This window comes from Bubalus kerabau, chromosome 16, assembly GCF_029407905.1.
Source record: "Bubalus kerabau isolate K-KA32 ecotype Philippines breed swamp buffalo chromosome 16, PCC_UOA_SB_1v2, whole genome shotgun sequence".
In the NCBI taxonomy this organism is placed as follows: domain Eukaryota; kingdom Metazoa; phylum Chordata; class Mammalia; order Artiodactyla; family Bovidae; genus Bubalus; species Bubalus kerabau.
In genome coordinates, this window is record NC_073639.1 from 57,481,289 (window position 1) to 57,495,731 (window position 14,443).

At 44.2% G+C, this 14,443-nt stretch overlaps 1 protein-coding gene across 1 annotated transcript in view; it reads right to left on the bottom strand.

The window, feature by feature from the left end:
* Positions 1–14,443, bottom strand: part of CFAP251 (cilia and flagella associated protein 251) — a 74,225-nt gene that overhangs the window by 32,290 nt on the left and 27,492 nt on the right. The window contains exons 10-17 of the mRNA XM_055549953.1: positions 14,219–14,296; positions 12,793–12,843; positions 9,825–10,039; positions 7,012–7,206; positions 5,641–5,891; positions 4,937–5,088; positions 3,636–3,809; positions 2,037–2,221 (exon numbers count right to left, since the gene is read on the bottom strand). Coding sequence (XP_055405928.1) covers positions 2,037–2,221; positions 3,636–3,809; positions 4,937–5,088; positions 5,641–5,891; positions 7,012–7,206; positions 9,825–10,039; positions 12,793–12,843; positions 14,219–14,296 — 1,301 coding nt within the window. The remainder of the gene's footprint in view (positions 1–2,036; positions 2,222–3,635; positions 3,810–4,936; positions 5,089–5,640; positions 5,892–7,011; positions 7,207–9,824; positions 10,040–12,792; positions 12,844–14,218; positions 14,297–14,443) is intronic.

The following is a 14,443-nucleotide window of genomic DNA, read 5'->3' on the forward strand; positions in this document are numbered from 1 at the left end:
ATCTTCAGTTACAGCATGCAAGCTCTTCGTTGCAGCATGTGTGATCTAGTTCCCTGACTAGGGATCGAACTTGGGCCACTGCATTGGGAGCACGGAGTCTTAGCCACTGGACCACCAGAGAAGTCCCTATGAGATAGTTTTTATCCAAAAAGCTTGTGTCCATTAAAGATGATGTACAAAAATTCTGAAATCTTCCTAAAACTCCGTTTTACATATTTCTTTCAAATGTCTCCTTCCCAGTGTTTTAATAGCTTTAAAAAAAAATTGTGCTGTATTTCTCTCCTGTCCCTGCCACAATGACATGGCATGTCTCAGTCATTTCCCCATGGGCCCTTCTGAAAAGGGCAATCACCAAAAAAAAAAAAAAAAAAAAGACCCTGAGTGATCTTGGCCTTTTGAGGACCTATCTTATCTGAGATACATTTCCAAAGGATGGTCTTCCTCAAGCATGGGGCAAGCTGCTGTGGTGTTTTCTGACTTCCTCCTCCCAGGTGGGGTCACCACAGCATCCTCACCTCTGTGAGGGCTGCATCGGGGACCAGCGATCTCAAAGAGAGGACAGAGTCACAGGTGGGTTCAAGGGGCAAGTCCTGCCCTGACCAGCTCCGTGACCTTGGGCAGGTTTTGTTACCTGTCTGATCCACAGTGGCACGATCTTTTTGCAGGACTGTTGCAGATGAAATGGGATGATGAATGCAGGGCCCCAACGAAGGGGTCATGCACTGATCAGGAGGAGCAAACCCTGGACTCACAAGCCTAGCAGCGCAAGAGGGCAACCACAGGCGTAGACGTATTTTGGGATGGAGGCACCACTGCTCTAAGATGCTAAGCTTTGGATACCCTGGGCTTGGTCCTTTAATCTCTTCTCTATCCACCTTTCCCCTCCTGAACCGTCTCTTGTCTCATGCTTTAAACCACCAAGTGTGCTGACCTCAAATATGGATCTCCAGCCCAACCTCTAACTTGAACACCACTTCCCCCAATAAAATGCAAATCTCATGGTGACAACAACATTGTTTTGTCTTCATTCCATCTTCAGCACCTAGAACAGCACCTGGCTCAGGTAGGGGGCTCAGTAAACACTTACTGAGAGAACAAAGGGGGCTTCCCAGGTAGCGCTAGTGGTAAAGAACCCACTTGCCAATGCAGGAAATCCCTGGATCGGGAAGATCCCCTGGAGGAGGAAATGGCAATCCATTCCAGTATTCTTGCCTGGAAAATCCCTTGGACAGAGGAGTCTGGAGGGCTATAGTCCATAGGGTGGGCTATAGTCCATATAGTGGGCTTGAGAGAAGAAAGAATGCTATCAAGTTGAACTTATAACTTCTTTAAGAGCCAAGAAAAAGAAAAATCAAACAGCTGGTAGTATTCAGGTGAAACCGCTTTTTTCCAGGAGAGAATAGGAGATTCCATTGCATATGAGCAGCTTTTCTGGGGCCGCGGGGTCTGGTTCCTTTGCTGAATCTCCATCTCCAAGGTCTGAGTACCTTATCCCTGTGAAGTGCTGGGCTCAGAAACAACGTTTCTGGGTTTGAATCCTGCCTCTGGCACTTCCTTTTTAAATTTTTTTTTAGATGTTACCAATGCAGTTTATTATTTACTTATTAAAATTATTTTTGGCTACACTGGCTCTTCATTGCTGCACAGGGACTGCTCGCTGTGGTACGTGGGCTTCTCTAGCCGCAGCACACAGGCTCTAGAGCGTTGGGCTCAGTAGTTGCGGTGCACGGGCTTAGTTGCCCCACAGATGTAGGATCTTAGTCCCCCGAACAGGGATTGAACCCGCACCCCTGCATTGGAAGGCGGATTCTTAACCACTGGACTGCCAGTGAAGTCCCTGCCTGTGGCACTTTCTAACCATGTGAACTTGGGCAAGGACAACTAACCTGATCTGTGCCTCAGTTTCCTACTTTGCAAAGTAAGAAGGGTTGTAATGGTAGGCAAGCTGTTTGCAGGTCCTTAAGGTGGGACTTGAAATAACCTGGGGACTGAGAAATTGATTTATGCACCATTTTGCGGGAAGCTCCCTGGCTTACCTGCACATTTTTGTGGTAGAATTAAAAAGCTTCACTTTGTAGCCACTGTTGCAAATGAGCAGGAAGAGCTCCTTGGTGAGTGGCGGGTACCAGACCATACAGGTGGGATAGCTGCCCTGGTCGGTTCGGTGAATGTCCAGGACTGCCAGGTGGTCTTTGTAGCTCTTGAGTAGGTTATACTCAATCTACAGGGAAGCCCAGATGAACACACATGAGGACTGAGGTGAATGAAGTCAGTCAACAATCCTTTTCTCGGGGGAGACAGTATCAGGCCTTTTAAGAGGAGAACTGCCTGCACTTCTACACCTAACAAACTACCAGTATGGAGTATCCGTTATGAGCAAGCTGATGCCATGTAATACAGCTCCCCAGCGGTGCAGTCCTGCTATGCCCATTTTGCAGATGAGAAAACAGATGTTCAGAGAGATTCTGTGGTTTTCCCTAGGTCACACAGCCAAGGAGTGGTAGAGTGAGAATTCAAATCTAGGTCCAACTAACTCCAGAACCTGAACTCTTATGACTTTGTTGTCCTGCTTCAGTTAGCATTATCTTGGGAACTTTCTGTGAGTAGGAACTAATTCATAGCTAGATCTCAGCTCTTGAAAGTCATACATTAGCAGCCTGCTGAATTTCACCCATAGGTAGGTTTTGGTGGACAGACCGGGATGGATGGAAGGAAGGAAGGATGGATAGATGATGGGTGGATGGAAGAATGGACAGACTTCGCTGGTGGTCCTCTGGCTAAGACTCTGAAGTCCTAATGCAGGGGGCCCAGCTTTCATCTCTGGTTGTGGGACTAGATCCCACATGCCACAGTGAAGACTGAAGATCTCATGTGCTGCAACTAAGGCCTGGCACAGTCGAATAAATAAATATATTTTTTAAAAAAGAATGGATAGAATAAAGGAAGTAAGGGGACGAAAGAAAGGAAGTTAAGACGGATACACAGATAAATCAATTGATTTTGAATCCTTTGGGCTCAATCATGTAATATCACATCTGCCACTGTCACTGCCTTTCCTTCTCGATCCTCTCTGGGTTGTCACATGGAGGTAACAGCCTGGGCCTGACCCCGAGACCCGGGAACTGTGAGTGTTGGCTTCCAAATGTCCACTGAGAGGCAAGGGTGGCTGAGCTGTCCATGCTGTGGGGAGGCCCACCTCCGCTCCACCAGCATGCCATTTCCCAGGCCCTCCTCACTCAGGACACGAGTCCCTGTGCAGTGCCAGAGCTGCATGAAAGCCAAGTGCCAACTCAGGATGGTTTTTGCTATTTCGTCATACATTCACTTTCTTTTTTAAAAGACATTTATTTTTTTTAATTTATTCATTTGGCTGTGCCGGGTCTTAGTTGCAGAATACGAGATCTTCACCTGCCAACTCGAACTCTGAGTTGCGGCATGTGAGATCCAGTTCCCAGACCATGGATAGAACCTGGGCATTGGGAACGTGGAGTCTTAGCCACTGGACCAGCAGGGAAGTCCCCATATATTCGTCTTCTCCAACACACACACACACTGGTTCTATGCCAGACTCCTGGGAAAGAACAAGAATGAGACACGGTCCTGAGGACCAGGCAAAGGAAAGCAAAGGCGCTCACCAGGAGTCTGTCTCTGCCGAGGCTCAGCAGTCGGGGCTCGTTGCTGTCCAGATGAACCCCGAACAGGATACTTCGAATGCTCTTGCGGTGAGAGCGCAGCCTTGCCAAGTATTCCCAGACCCTTCGTCTATGTTTGACTCTCACCACATAAACAGCCACAGTGAAACTTACATCCTGAGTATGAGGGAAAGAGTCGAAGTTACTCCATTTTCGATTTTGTAAGTTAAGAGTTATCACTGTGTTTTTTCATACTAACTTTGCTTTTAGAGTATTTTATCCAAAAAGAAAACCTCTGTCTATTGGAACAAGTGGTAAAATAATACCCATTTTTGCAGATGAGAAAAATCAGAGTTCAAAGTAGGTAGTGGGAGGCAGTGGGGCGGGGAGGGAGATGGTGGGGTGGGCAGAGATGGTATTTGTCTAACATTATGGTCTTACTCTCCTTGCTGGTCCCCGTGTCATTCTCTGTTGGAAACTGAAATCCTTACCCTTTCTGCCTTTGTCATCCCTTCTCTTTATCCAGCTACACAAAATTTTAAAAGGTATGATTAAAAAATACGTACATGATGGCTGAGAGCTCAACAGAGAGCAGACGAGAACAGCCTGAAGGGACACGGGACACCTGAGTCGCTGTGCTGATGGGAAGCGAGTTGGAGTCAAGGATGTCAGCAGCTACTTCCCCACATCCTCACCCCCTCTCCCAGGAGAAGTGGGGGGAAGGGAGAGGTCGGGGGTCCCGAAAAAAATCTTTACTGAGATTAAGAGCCCTATTCACAGAGGGAAGGAACAGAATCCAAAATGCTCGGCGGCAGACTTTGCCTTGAGATAAATGAGAATGTCATCTCATCAGAAATCAAAGGGAAAGATGAAAGCCAGGATGCAGAGAGAGGGTTCCAAAAAACTCACAAACCAACATGAGCTGTCGGAGTGGCAGAGTCCGGAATTGGGGAGTTCTGAGGCCCCTGTCTTGTTTTCAGGCAGAAGTGCCCCCACCCACCAACTGCCCCATTTCCCCCATCCCTTTCTCTTTTTATAACAGCTTTATTGAGATATAATTCACACCACACACAATTCACCCCCCAGAAATGTACAATTCAATGGACTTTAGTTTATTCACAGAGTTGTGCATCCATCATCACGGTTTTAGAGCATTTCATCGCCCGCCTCCCAAAGAAACCCATACCCTGGAGCCCCTGCTCCCCAACCCCCCACCCCACCCCCCTGCACGTCCCAACTCCTCCCTCTTTCGGCTTTAAAGGAGGTTGTGGATCCACTGGACCACACTCAGTGACGGTACTCACAGCAGTCGCCATGTACTGGGAGTCATGGGAGAAACTGATGTGAGTCACGCTGCTTCTGGAATATCTGAAAGGCTCTGAGATTGCACTTTCTAAGGACATTGCATCAAGAATGTAAACTGTCCCCTCTGTGAAGCCAGCTCCCAGCAGAGCTCCTGAAATCACAAGTCGGAGAACAAGGGTTGAAAAAGGCTTTCACTGGTACTTTCCTGGTGGCCCAGGGGCTAAGACTGAGTTCCCATTGCAGGGGGCCTGGGTTCAGTCTCTGGTTAGGGAACTAGATACCAATCCGTATCAGCACTTGCAGCTAAGACTTCACATGCTGCAACTAAAGATTCGGCATGCCGAAACTAAGAACCACACAGCTAAATAAATAAATACATTAAAAAAAAAAAAGGAAAGAAAAGGACTACATTGACTCAAGAAATATCAACTCTGAGCCGAGCCTTGTCCTAGGTGCCAAGGAGACAGCAACAAACAGGACAGACAAGGTCCTGAGAGGAAGAAGTAAGCTGGAAAACATGGCACCATGGGATGAGACCAGGCGGTGCAGAGTTCTGCAGCATCCAGGGGGACCAGGCATCCCATCTGGCCTGGTGCGGGGAGTGGGTCAAGGTCACCCTCCTGGAGCTGCCACAGCCGAAGGCAGAGCCATTTGAGTCTGCTTGTGGTTTAGAACCTAAGACAGGTGGATAAGATGAAAATACCTTCAGGGTTGTAGGTCAGACTCTGAACTCCAAGCCCCTTCTCAAAGACCCTGCTGAAGAGGTATTTTTTCTGTTCATAATCCCACACTTTGATCATCCCGCAAAAACTTCCGATGGCGATGAGGGGCTGGTATGGGTGGCAGGAGATAGCACAAATGGCATCCCTGGGCTCGACAAATAACTTCTCAAGTTTAGTCCCATCTACCGTCAGGTGGTACGCTGACGCGTCTGATGTTCCGATGATAAAATTCCTGTTTGCCAAGGAGAGACCAACCCGTATCAGCACTTGCAGGGAACAGGGCACGCCAGCAATTCTGCTTCTAATTGCACACGAAACGCCTCTGTCGTCTATAATTTAGTGACATTATTAACCCAGCATCTCCAAAAATACGCCACCAAAACCCAACAGCCTCCATTTGCAAGTGAAAAAGCCCACATTTCTACATGTAAATTGAGTCATTAAGTATGCAGATGGACAGTCAGTTGTACAATTAGCTAATCTGCACATGCAAATATTCATTTGTGTATGCAAATATGGTGCTGGATGCACACATACAGATGTGCCTGCAAATACGGCAAGGGTAATTAAGCATGCTCACAGATAATTCTGTCTTGAAATGTTATGGCTATTCACTATCAAATCCCTTTAACCATAGAGCTAGGACAAACTCAGCTCAGAGAAAGGAGACCAACCTATAATGAAGGACTCCAGAGGTCACTGGGATCGGAGCCATTTCCAGCTTCCTATCACTAAACATTGTTAATAGGAGAATGATGTTTCACTTAGAAAAAAAAGATTAAACAGTGATCGTAATCAGCCAAGGAGATCCATCTCTGACCTAGGGAAAGGCCTAACTAGAAAGGCCAGGTTCCCTGTATTTCACATCCCAGGAACAAGAAGAAGATACCACGGCACACAAACTAAAAGACACAGCTTTCTGACTGTTCCAATGATGAGGTTCATGAATGACTTCAACTGAGCACTGAAGAAATGATGCTTTCGAGCTGTGTGCTGGAGAAGACTCTTGAGAGTCCCAAGGAGATCAAACCAGTTAATCGTAAAGGAAATAACTCTGAATATTCATTGGAAAAACTGATACTGAAGCTGAAGCTCCAATACTTTGGCCACCTGATGTGAAGAGCCGACTCAATGGAAAAGAGCCTGATGCCAGAAAAGACTGAAGGCAGGAGGAGAAGGGGACGACACAGGATGAGATGGTTGGATGGCATCACCAACTCACTGGACATGAGTTTGAGCAAGCTCCAAAAGATAGTGAAGGACAGGGAAGCCTGGCATGCTGCCTGTGGTCCATGGGGTCGCAAAGACTCGGACACTCAGCGACTGAACAACAACAACAGTTAACAACTCACCTTACAACAAAATCGTCACTTTTTAGAGTGCAGTCTGGAGGATAGTTTGTATTTTCGGCTGGAGGGGCTGCTGGGGTCTTTGAAAAGGACAGGGATCTTATGGAGCTGAGTTTGAAGTGGCTGTACCAGTTCACAATGGAGAGGGTGTGATCATAGAACTTGATGTTGCCCCGAATGTCGCCTGTGACAATATAGCTGAAAACAGAGGATAAAGTCAGTTTGTTAAATGATGGTGGTGGTGGTGGTGGTTTAGTCGCTAAGATGTGTCCAACTCTTTGTGACCCCATGGACTGTAGCCCGCCAGGCTCCTCTGTCCATGGGCTTCTCCAGGCAAGAATACTGGAGTGGGTTGCCATTTCCTTCTCCAGGGGATCTTCCCAACCCAGGGATCGAAGCCAGGTCTCCTGCATTGTAGGTTAAATAATGATACTGAGTATCATCTATTGAACACATATGCCAGCCTCTGGACTCCAGGCGTTGTTAAAAACTTGCACTGAATACGGCCCCATGTGGCTGATTTTATTGTCATTCCCAGTTCACGTTTGGGAAACTAAGGTTTAAGGCCTGGGATTGCCAGATTTAGCAAGTAAAAATGCAGGATACTCAGTTAAATTTGAATTTCAGATGAACCATGAGTAAATTTCTAGGATAAGTATGTCCCAAATAGTGTATGCTCCCAAATGCAATTGCCTCATGCACTATTTGGGACATATATATATATATAAAATTTATTTTCTGCATCAGGTCTTAGTTGCAGCATAAGGGATCTTGAGTTGTGATCTTCATTGTGCAATGTGGGATCTAGTTTCCTGACCAGGGATTGAACCCAGACCCCCCAGCATTGGAAGATCAGAGTCTTAGCCACTGGACCACCAGGGAAGTCCTGGGACACACTTAAACCTGGCAACCTTTTCAGGGCCACATGGCTAGACTATGCAGGGGTCCAAGTGTATGGAACACAAAGTCCATGCTCTCTGCTTTCCTCTGCCTTGCCCTCCAAGGTCAGTCCTGTGCAAGGGCAGTGGGCAGTGATTTCCATTCTCCACCACAGACTACAGATGACAAGAGTCCGGCTACCGTCCCTCTGAAGTCACACAGGCTGGCAATGGGACACAGGGAGACAACTGCTGTGAGAGGGATCGTAAAACCCGGTCCAGTCATCACAGCCAAAGGCAGTGCTGCGTGACAGAATGGTTTTTATTTCCTCAGAGCCATCCCAATGAGCTTGTTTTTTTTTAAGCCTCTGACATAATTCTAATCACGGGGGGAGGTGGGGGATGAATTTTCTCATATATATATATATATTTATATATGAAAAGCGATTAAATGAGGTTTCTGATGAATAAGCAAAGCAAGTGGGCAGAGTAATTGGCTAGAACGGCATTCACTGCCCTCTGCTGGACAGAAACAGCAAAACAAAGAGAATTTTTTTTTTTTTCTCCTGTGTTTCTTATGACTTTTTCCTGCAAGGGCTCCCTGGTCCTGGCTGGGGTTTTTTGTTTGTTTGTTTTGTTGTTGTTTTGGCCGCACCACTCAGCATGCAGGATCTTACTTCCCCAACCAGGGACCGAACCCTTGTTCTCTCCCTTGGAAGTGCAGAGTCAACCACTGGACTGCAGGGGAAGTCCCCTGGCTGTGTTTTACTTAACACGGAGAGAGGGGAACCCAGGCATGGTCTTCCCTGGGTCTTATCCCTCAATGATTAAAGCTGACTGCTTCATCAAGTGTGATTCTACTGCTATCTTTTCCCACCAACTGGGTGAAGATAACGATCTGCATTTCTCTTTGCAAGCCACGCCAGGGCCTCACTGTTATTAAAGAAAGGGGAAGACCTTTAATATAGACCCTAAATTAAAGAAAGGAGAAGGAGAGCAACGGGCCTTTGGAGAGCAGAGGGCACAGTGACTCCCACTACGTGGGCAGGGTCCTTGTCATGAGGCAACTGTCTCCAGCACTTTGGGGAACTTCCCTAGCACCCTGACAAGGGCTGTTGTACCTAGAGCTCCCCTGTGCCAGAGAGCATGCTAAGAGTTTTACAATCCTTGGGACGTTCCCTTGTAGCCCAGTGGTTAGGACTCAGTGCTTCCACCGCAGGAGACACGGGTTCAGTCCCTGGCCAGGAAACTAAGATCCAGCAAGCCATCCTCACAAAATCACTCAGAGAGGGACAGTGTTACGGTGCCCACTTTACAGATGGAAGAATGGAGGTTTGGCACATTTAAGTCCCTTGTCCCAAATCACTCAGCAAGGAAGGAATATATTTGGCATGTGAACCCCTTTATGTCTGAGGCTAAGGCATAAGGCTGGGATCAGTTGTGGATCCCCACAGCCCCTCAAAATCAAAGAGTTAAGGAACTCTATAAAGTTTTGTTGTATTTCATCTTTTCATGATTGGCAAATGTTATTTTGTCATCAGAAAAAAAAATGGCTCTTTATGCCATTTTCTTCCACTGAAAGAATGTAAAATTTAGGGTGTGAAATAAGTCTAATTAGAGCAGAAGAAAAAAACAAAACAGTTACTTTTTGTTTCACCAAACCCAAAGGGCTGGATTTAAAAGTAATGCATGCCCATGCAATTTTTTTTTTTAATAAAAGCAACCCAATTAGTACAAATGAGACTATAAAAAGAAGTAAATCCACCTCTGTCCTTAATCTTGGTTCTCAGTTCTTTTCCTCAGAGGCAGCCAGTGTTCCCAGTTAAATTGGTTCTCCCCAGAAACAATCTTTGCATATACAAAATATGTATCTACCTCCAAGAGGGTTTTTAGATAAGTTTATAATCATCTACAGCTACTTTTTCATTCACTAATTACCTGTCAACTGTAGTGAGCACAGTGATACCCTCCTTCTGCAAATGAACCAGTTTGCAAGGTTTGATATGGGGAAAGCCCATGGAGGAGGAGGCAGATGGCGGTGGGCGGTAAATGTCCCAGACAACCAGCTTCCCTTCCATCGTCGCGGACAGTATTTGGGTTAAATTCAAATGAAAGACAGACTGGCTAAATTTTCCCACGAGCTTGTTGAATGTCTGTATTTCAAAAGACAGGTTACATGTTATATGTACAAGTTACCGTTGATGGTAAATATAAAACAAAACATTTATCAGCACAACGTTTTATAATGTTTCACTTAAATATAGTAGGAAAAAAATAAAGTTAAAAAAATCACTTAAAAAACACTTCCCTGAGGATTGCCATGATCCAGGCAGTTCTGAACCTCTGAGGGTTTGCTAAGAGCAAGTGAAGGGCTACGTACGGGCTTAAATGGTTTGCTTAAAGCAAAAGAAAGAGTGGTTAATCATTGTTTATACCTGCACAACTTCTCTTTCAGAGTTTTCAGAGACTGATAAGGAAACTAATGTCTGTCATGAACAAAAGCATGCTCCAGCTGTAAAAAATCATAAAACAATTCTCCCAGTCTTCTTCTGATCATAAATCATCTTCCCACCAGTGGAAAGTAAGTGCTTTACACAGAAATGCCCCTAAGATTCCTTACTAAATGTATGCTACGTAGGATAGGGCACCAGGCCATCTTTCTCTGACAGTGTCCTAGAGATGAAGTATAGAAAGAACGCAGAGCAGCGAGCGAACCCTTGGTGAATGTTTACTGAATGAATACACGAAGGAAGTCAGTGATCTGTCTTATGATACAGCAAGCCGGCTGTCTGGCTCTCTACTTAGGCAGAGAAAATCCTAGGGTGGACCTCTGTGAGGTCAGTAGAAGTACAGCGGGTCAAGCACAAACAGCACATTCTGTCTAAAAGCAGCCCTGTTCAACACGAGGCGTTTTTATCATTTCAAACTGCAGCCGATTTTCATTCTTTGTGGATTCCATTTTCGTGAATTTACCTACATACTGAAATGTATGTGTAACCTCCAAAGCAATCCTCGTGGCACCTCACAATCATTTGCAGATGTGTGCGTATGCTGAGTGGCAAAAAACTCGACATTCCCAGCTGAGGTCAAGCAAGGCAATTCTCTGTCTGGTTTCAGCTCTCAGGAAGCAAGTGTCCTTAGCCTGGTCTTTACTGCCATGATATTTGCTCTTTTTTGGGGGGGCGGTACTTTTTATTGGTGATTTTGGTATTTAAATTGGCTCCTGAACATGGTATTAAAATACCATATGGTGCTCTTGGAGCATGAGAAAGCTGTGACATGCCTTCCAGAGAATTCACCTGTGTTAGATAAGCCTCATTCAGGCATGAGCTCTACCTGGTGCTCTCAACCTTGAGTCTAATGTTAAGGAACTAACGTTATAAATTAAATACGGTGTCTTTAAACAGAAATATACATAAAACAAGGTCATGGATCTGTCAGTCGATGAAAGTATGGTAGTGACTCTAAGCTGGCAGGAACCTGTTCTTACAACTCTCCTAGGAGCAACGATTCAGCATCCACTAATTCAGGTCTGCAGAGACCTTACAGAACATAACTATGGCAAATAATGAGAATCGACTGTATTTAGTTTTTGATACTTCAAGTTATAAAAAGCTGAGTTTGCAGACAGAATCATCTTCTTGCCTTGTGTCCACTGTCTCTCTCTCTTTATTTTTTCTTCCTGCATGCTTGCTTGAAAAGTAAAGTTTTATAGACTGAATCAAAAAAGAAGAAAGGAAACAGAAAAACCATCATAAGGTGCACATTGAGAGCAGGTTACACGAGTATCAGAAACAGAAACTGATGCAGGAAACGGGACTCAAGGTCCACCCCCGGTGCAGTCGCTCAAAGAAAGCCGGCCGGATAAAATGTTTCTGCTAACACCTGGCTCACCACCCTCCTACTGGACCTTAAACAGCTAAACTCCCAATATCTGTTTTTAAAATTTATTTTTGGCTGTGCTGGGTCTTAGTTGTGGCACACAGGATCTTACGTTGCGGCTCGCCGGCTTCTCTAGTTATGGCACATGGGCTCACTTCAGTTTTGGTGCGTGGGCCCTGTTGCTCCAAGGCATGTGGGATCTTAATTCCATGACCAGGGAACGAACCCACATCCCCTGCATTGGAAGGTGGATTCTTAACCACTGGACCACCAGGAAAGTCCCTCCATATCATTTTTTAATTGTTCTGAAAACTAAGCAGCTTAAGGATCCACTCATGTCCAATGACTTTACTTAGTGACTAGTGAAGTCACTCAGTCGTGTCCAACTGTTTGCGACCCCATGGACTGTAGCCTACCAGGCTCCTCTGTCCATGGGATTTTCCAGGCAAGAGTACTGGAGTGAGTTGCCATTTCCTTCTCCAGGGGATCTTCCCAACACAGGGACCGAACCCGGGTCTCCCGCATTGTAAGCAGATGCTTTTACCATCTGAGCCTCCAGGGAAGTCTTTACTTACATCACCCCAAATTAACTTTCATCCTTTGTCACAGGCACACATACATTATAAAAGCCACCACTTTCTTGGGTATTTGCTTGTGGTAGTAAATTTCCTTTGCCATTTATTTTCAATATTGCAGGATAAATTTATAATTTTTTCAAACTTTTAATTTTGTATTGGGGTATAGTCAGTTAACAATACTGTGGCCGTTTCAGGTGAATAGCTAAGGGACTAAGCCATACGTATACACGTACCTCTTTGCCATTTATTTGTATTCTATATTATTTTGAAAAACCCTTCCATTATTTTAAATTGACCATTCAGTATGGTAAAGGACCTAAGTAAAAATTTCAAATTATTTCCCAATATGAGGACACACACAGAGCACCCCAAAGTGACTAGGCTGACACACACATGCTTAAATTCCTACAAAGTCAGGCATATAAAAGCAGAACAGGCATACTCACTTTATCTGTTAAAAGTGGGGCACTGTGAACAAGTATGCCTCCCTCTGGATACTGATAAGCACAGAAAAAAAAAATCACTACTTTAAAAAAAGACATTTCCAAAAGAAAAGCAACATAACAGCAAAATCAAAACAAATGCATCGAAACGGGGTCAGAGCTTTTCAATTTCTACAGGGAGGAGAACCTGCTGTCTCCAGGAACATCTGAAAACATGCTGAAAGAAAATAAATAATGCCACAAATGACTGTGATTTTAAGTGGTTGTTAATGCAGATCTGACTTCTGCATTTATAAGGTTTTAAGCTATCATTAATACCTGAAGTAATGAGTTATCACTGTAAATCAGCAACTCAGTTGTCTAGCATTTTTTATTGAGGGAAAATTCACATAACATAAAGTTAACCATTAACCATTTTAAAGTGTACACCTGAGTGGCATTTAGTACATAACCAGGGCTGTGCAACTGTTATTCTCTTTGGTTCCAGGACACTTCCATCACCCCAAAAGGAACCCCCCTATCATCAAGCAATCACCCCCCATCCTCTACTCCTCCATTCCCTGACAGCCACCATTCTTCTTCCTGTCTGTATGGATTCAGGTATTCTGAAAACTTCCTATGAATGGGATCATATGGTGTTTGGCTTTTTGTGTCTGGCTTCTTTCATTCACCCTAATGTTCCCAAGGTTCATCCCCAGTTGCAGTAGGTGTCGGCACTTCGTTCCTTTTAAAGACTAGGTTATGTTTCACATGTGGATAGACCACACTGGGTTTATCCATTCATGAGTTGATGGACATTTGCTCCTACCTTTTGGGTATTGTGTATAATGCTGTTGCTGTGAACATCTGTATATAAGTATCTGTTTGAATGCCTGTTTTCAATTCTTTTGGGTATATACCTGGAAACTGGTGGGTCATATGGTAATTTTATGTTTACATTTTGATGTCTTTTTAATATCATGATTTTGCCCTGTGTCAGTATACATTATCAGCAAACTGTTTGCTAATCGGGGGTTCAGGATGGGGGACACATGTACACCCATGGCTGATTCATGTCAATGTGTGGCAAAAACCACTACAATATTGTAAAGTAATTAGCTTCCAATTAAAATAAATTAATTAATTTTTTAAAAAAGGGAAAAGAGTCCAAGATTTGAAAACTCCTATATCTTAGGCCTTAAATACATTCAAAAAAATATTCATTTCATTAATTTAAAAAATTAAATAGAATTTAAATTATGTGCTTCTGACTTAATATGCTAGTTTTTAGTGGGACTAAAATAAATGCTATAATTAAATCAAAACACTTTAATATGTTTATTGCTTTTTAAGTAGATACTATATTGTTACATTACCAAAACATCTGTACTCAAAGAATAAACAGATACTTGTCCATATATTTAAAACAAATGAAAACAGTTTTACTTACCCACGTATAATATATTACTTGTGTTTTACTATTGCTCACCAATTCTTTATTATTTGTTGGATTAAAAATTAGGTAGTTCTGAAATATAAAATATTAAAATATATTACATTATAATAAAAAATTTTCTGTTTCTCTCTGGTTAAGTTGAATGTTGCTGCTGCTGCTGCTGTTGCTAAGTCGCTTCAGTCATGTCCGACTCTGTGCGACCCCGTAGACAGCAGCCCA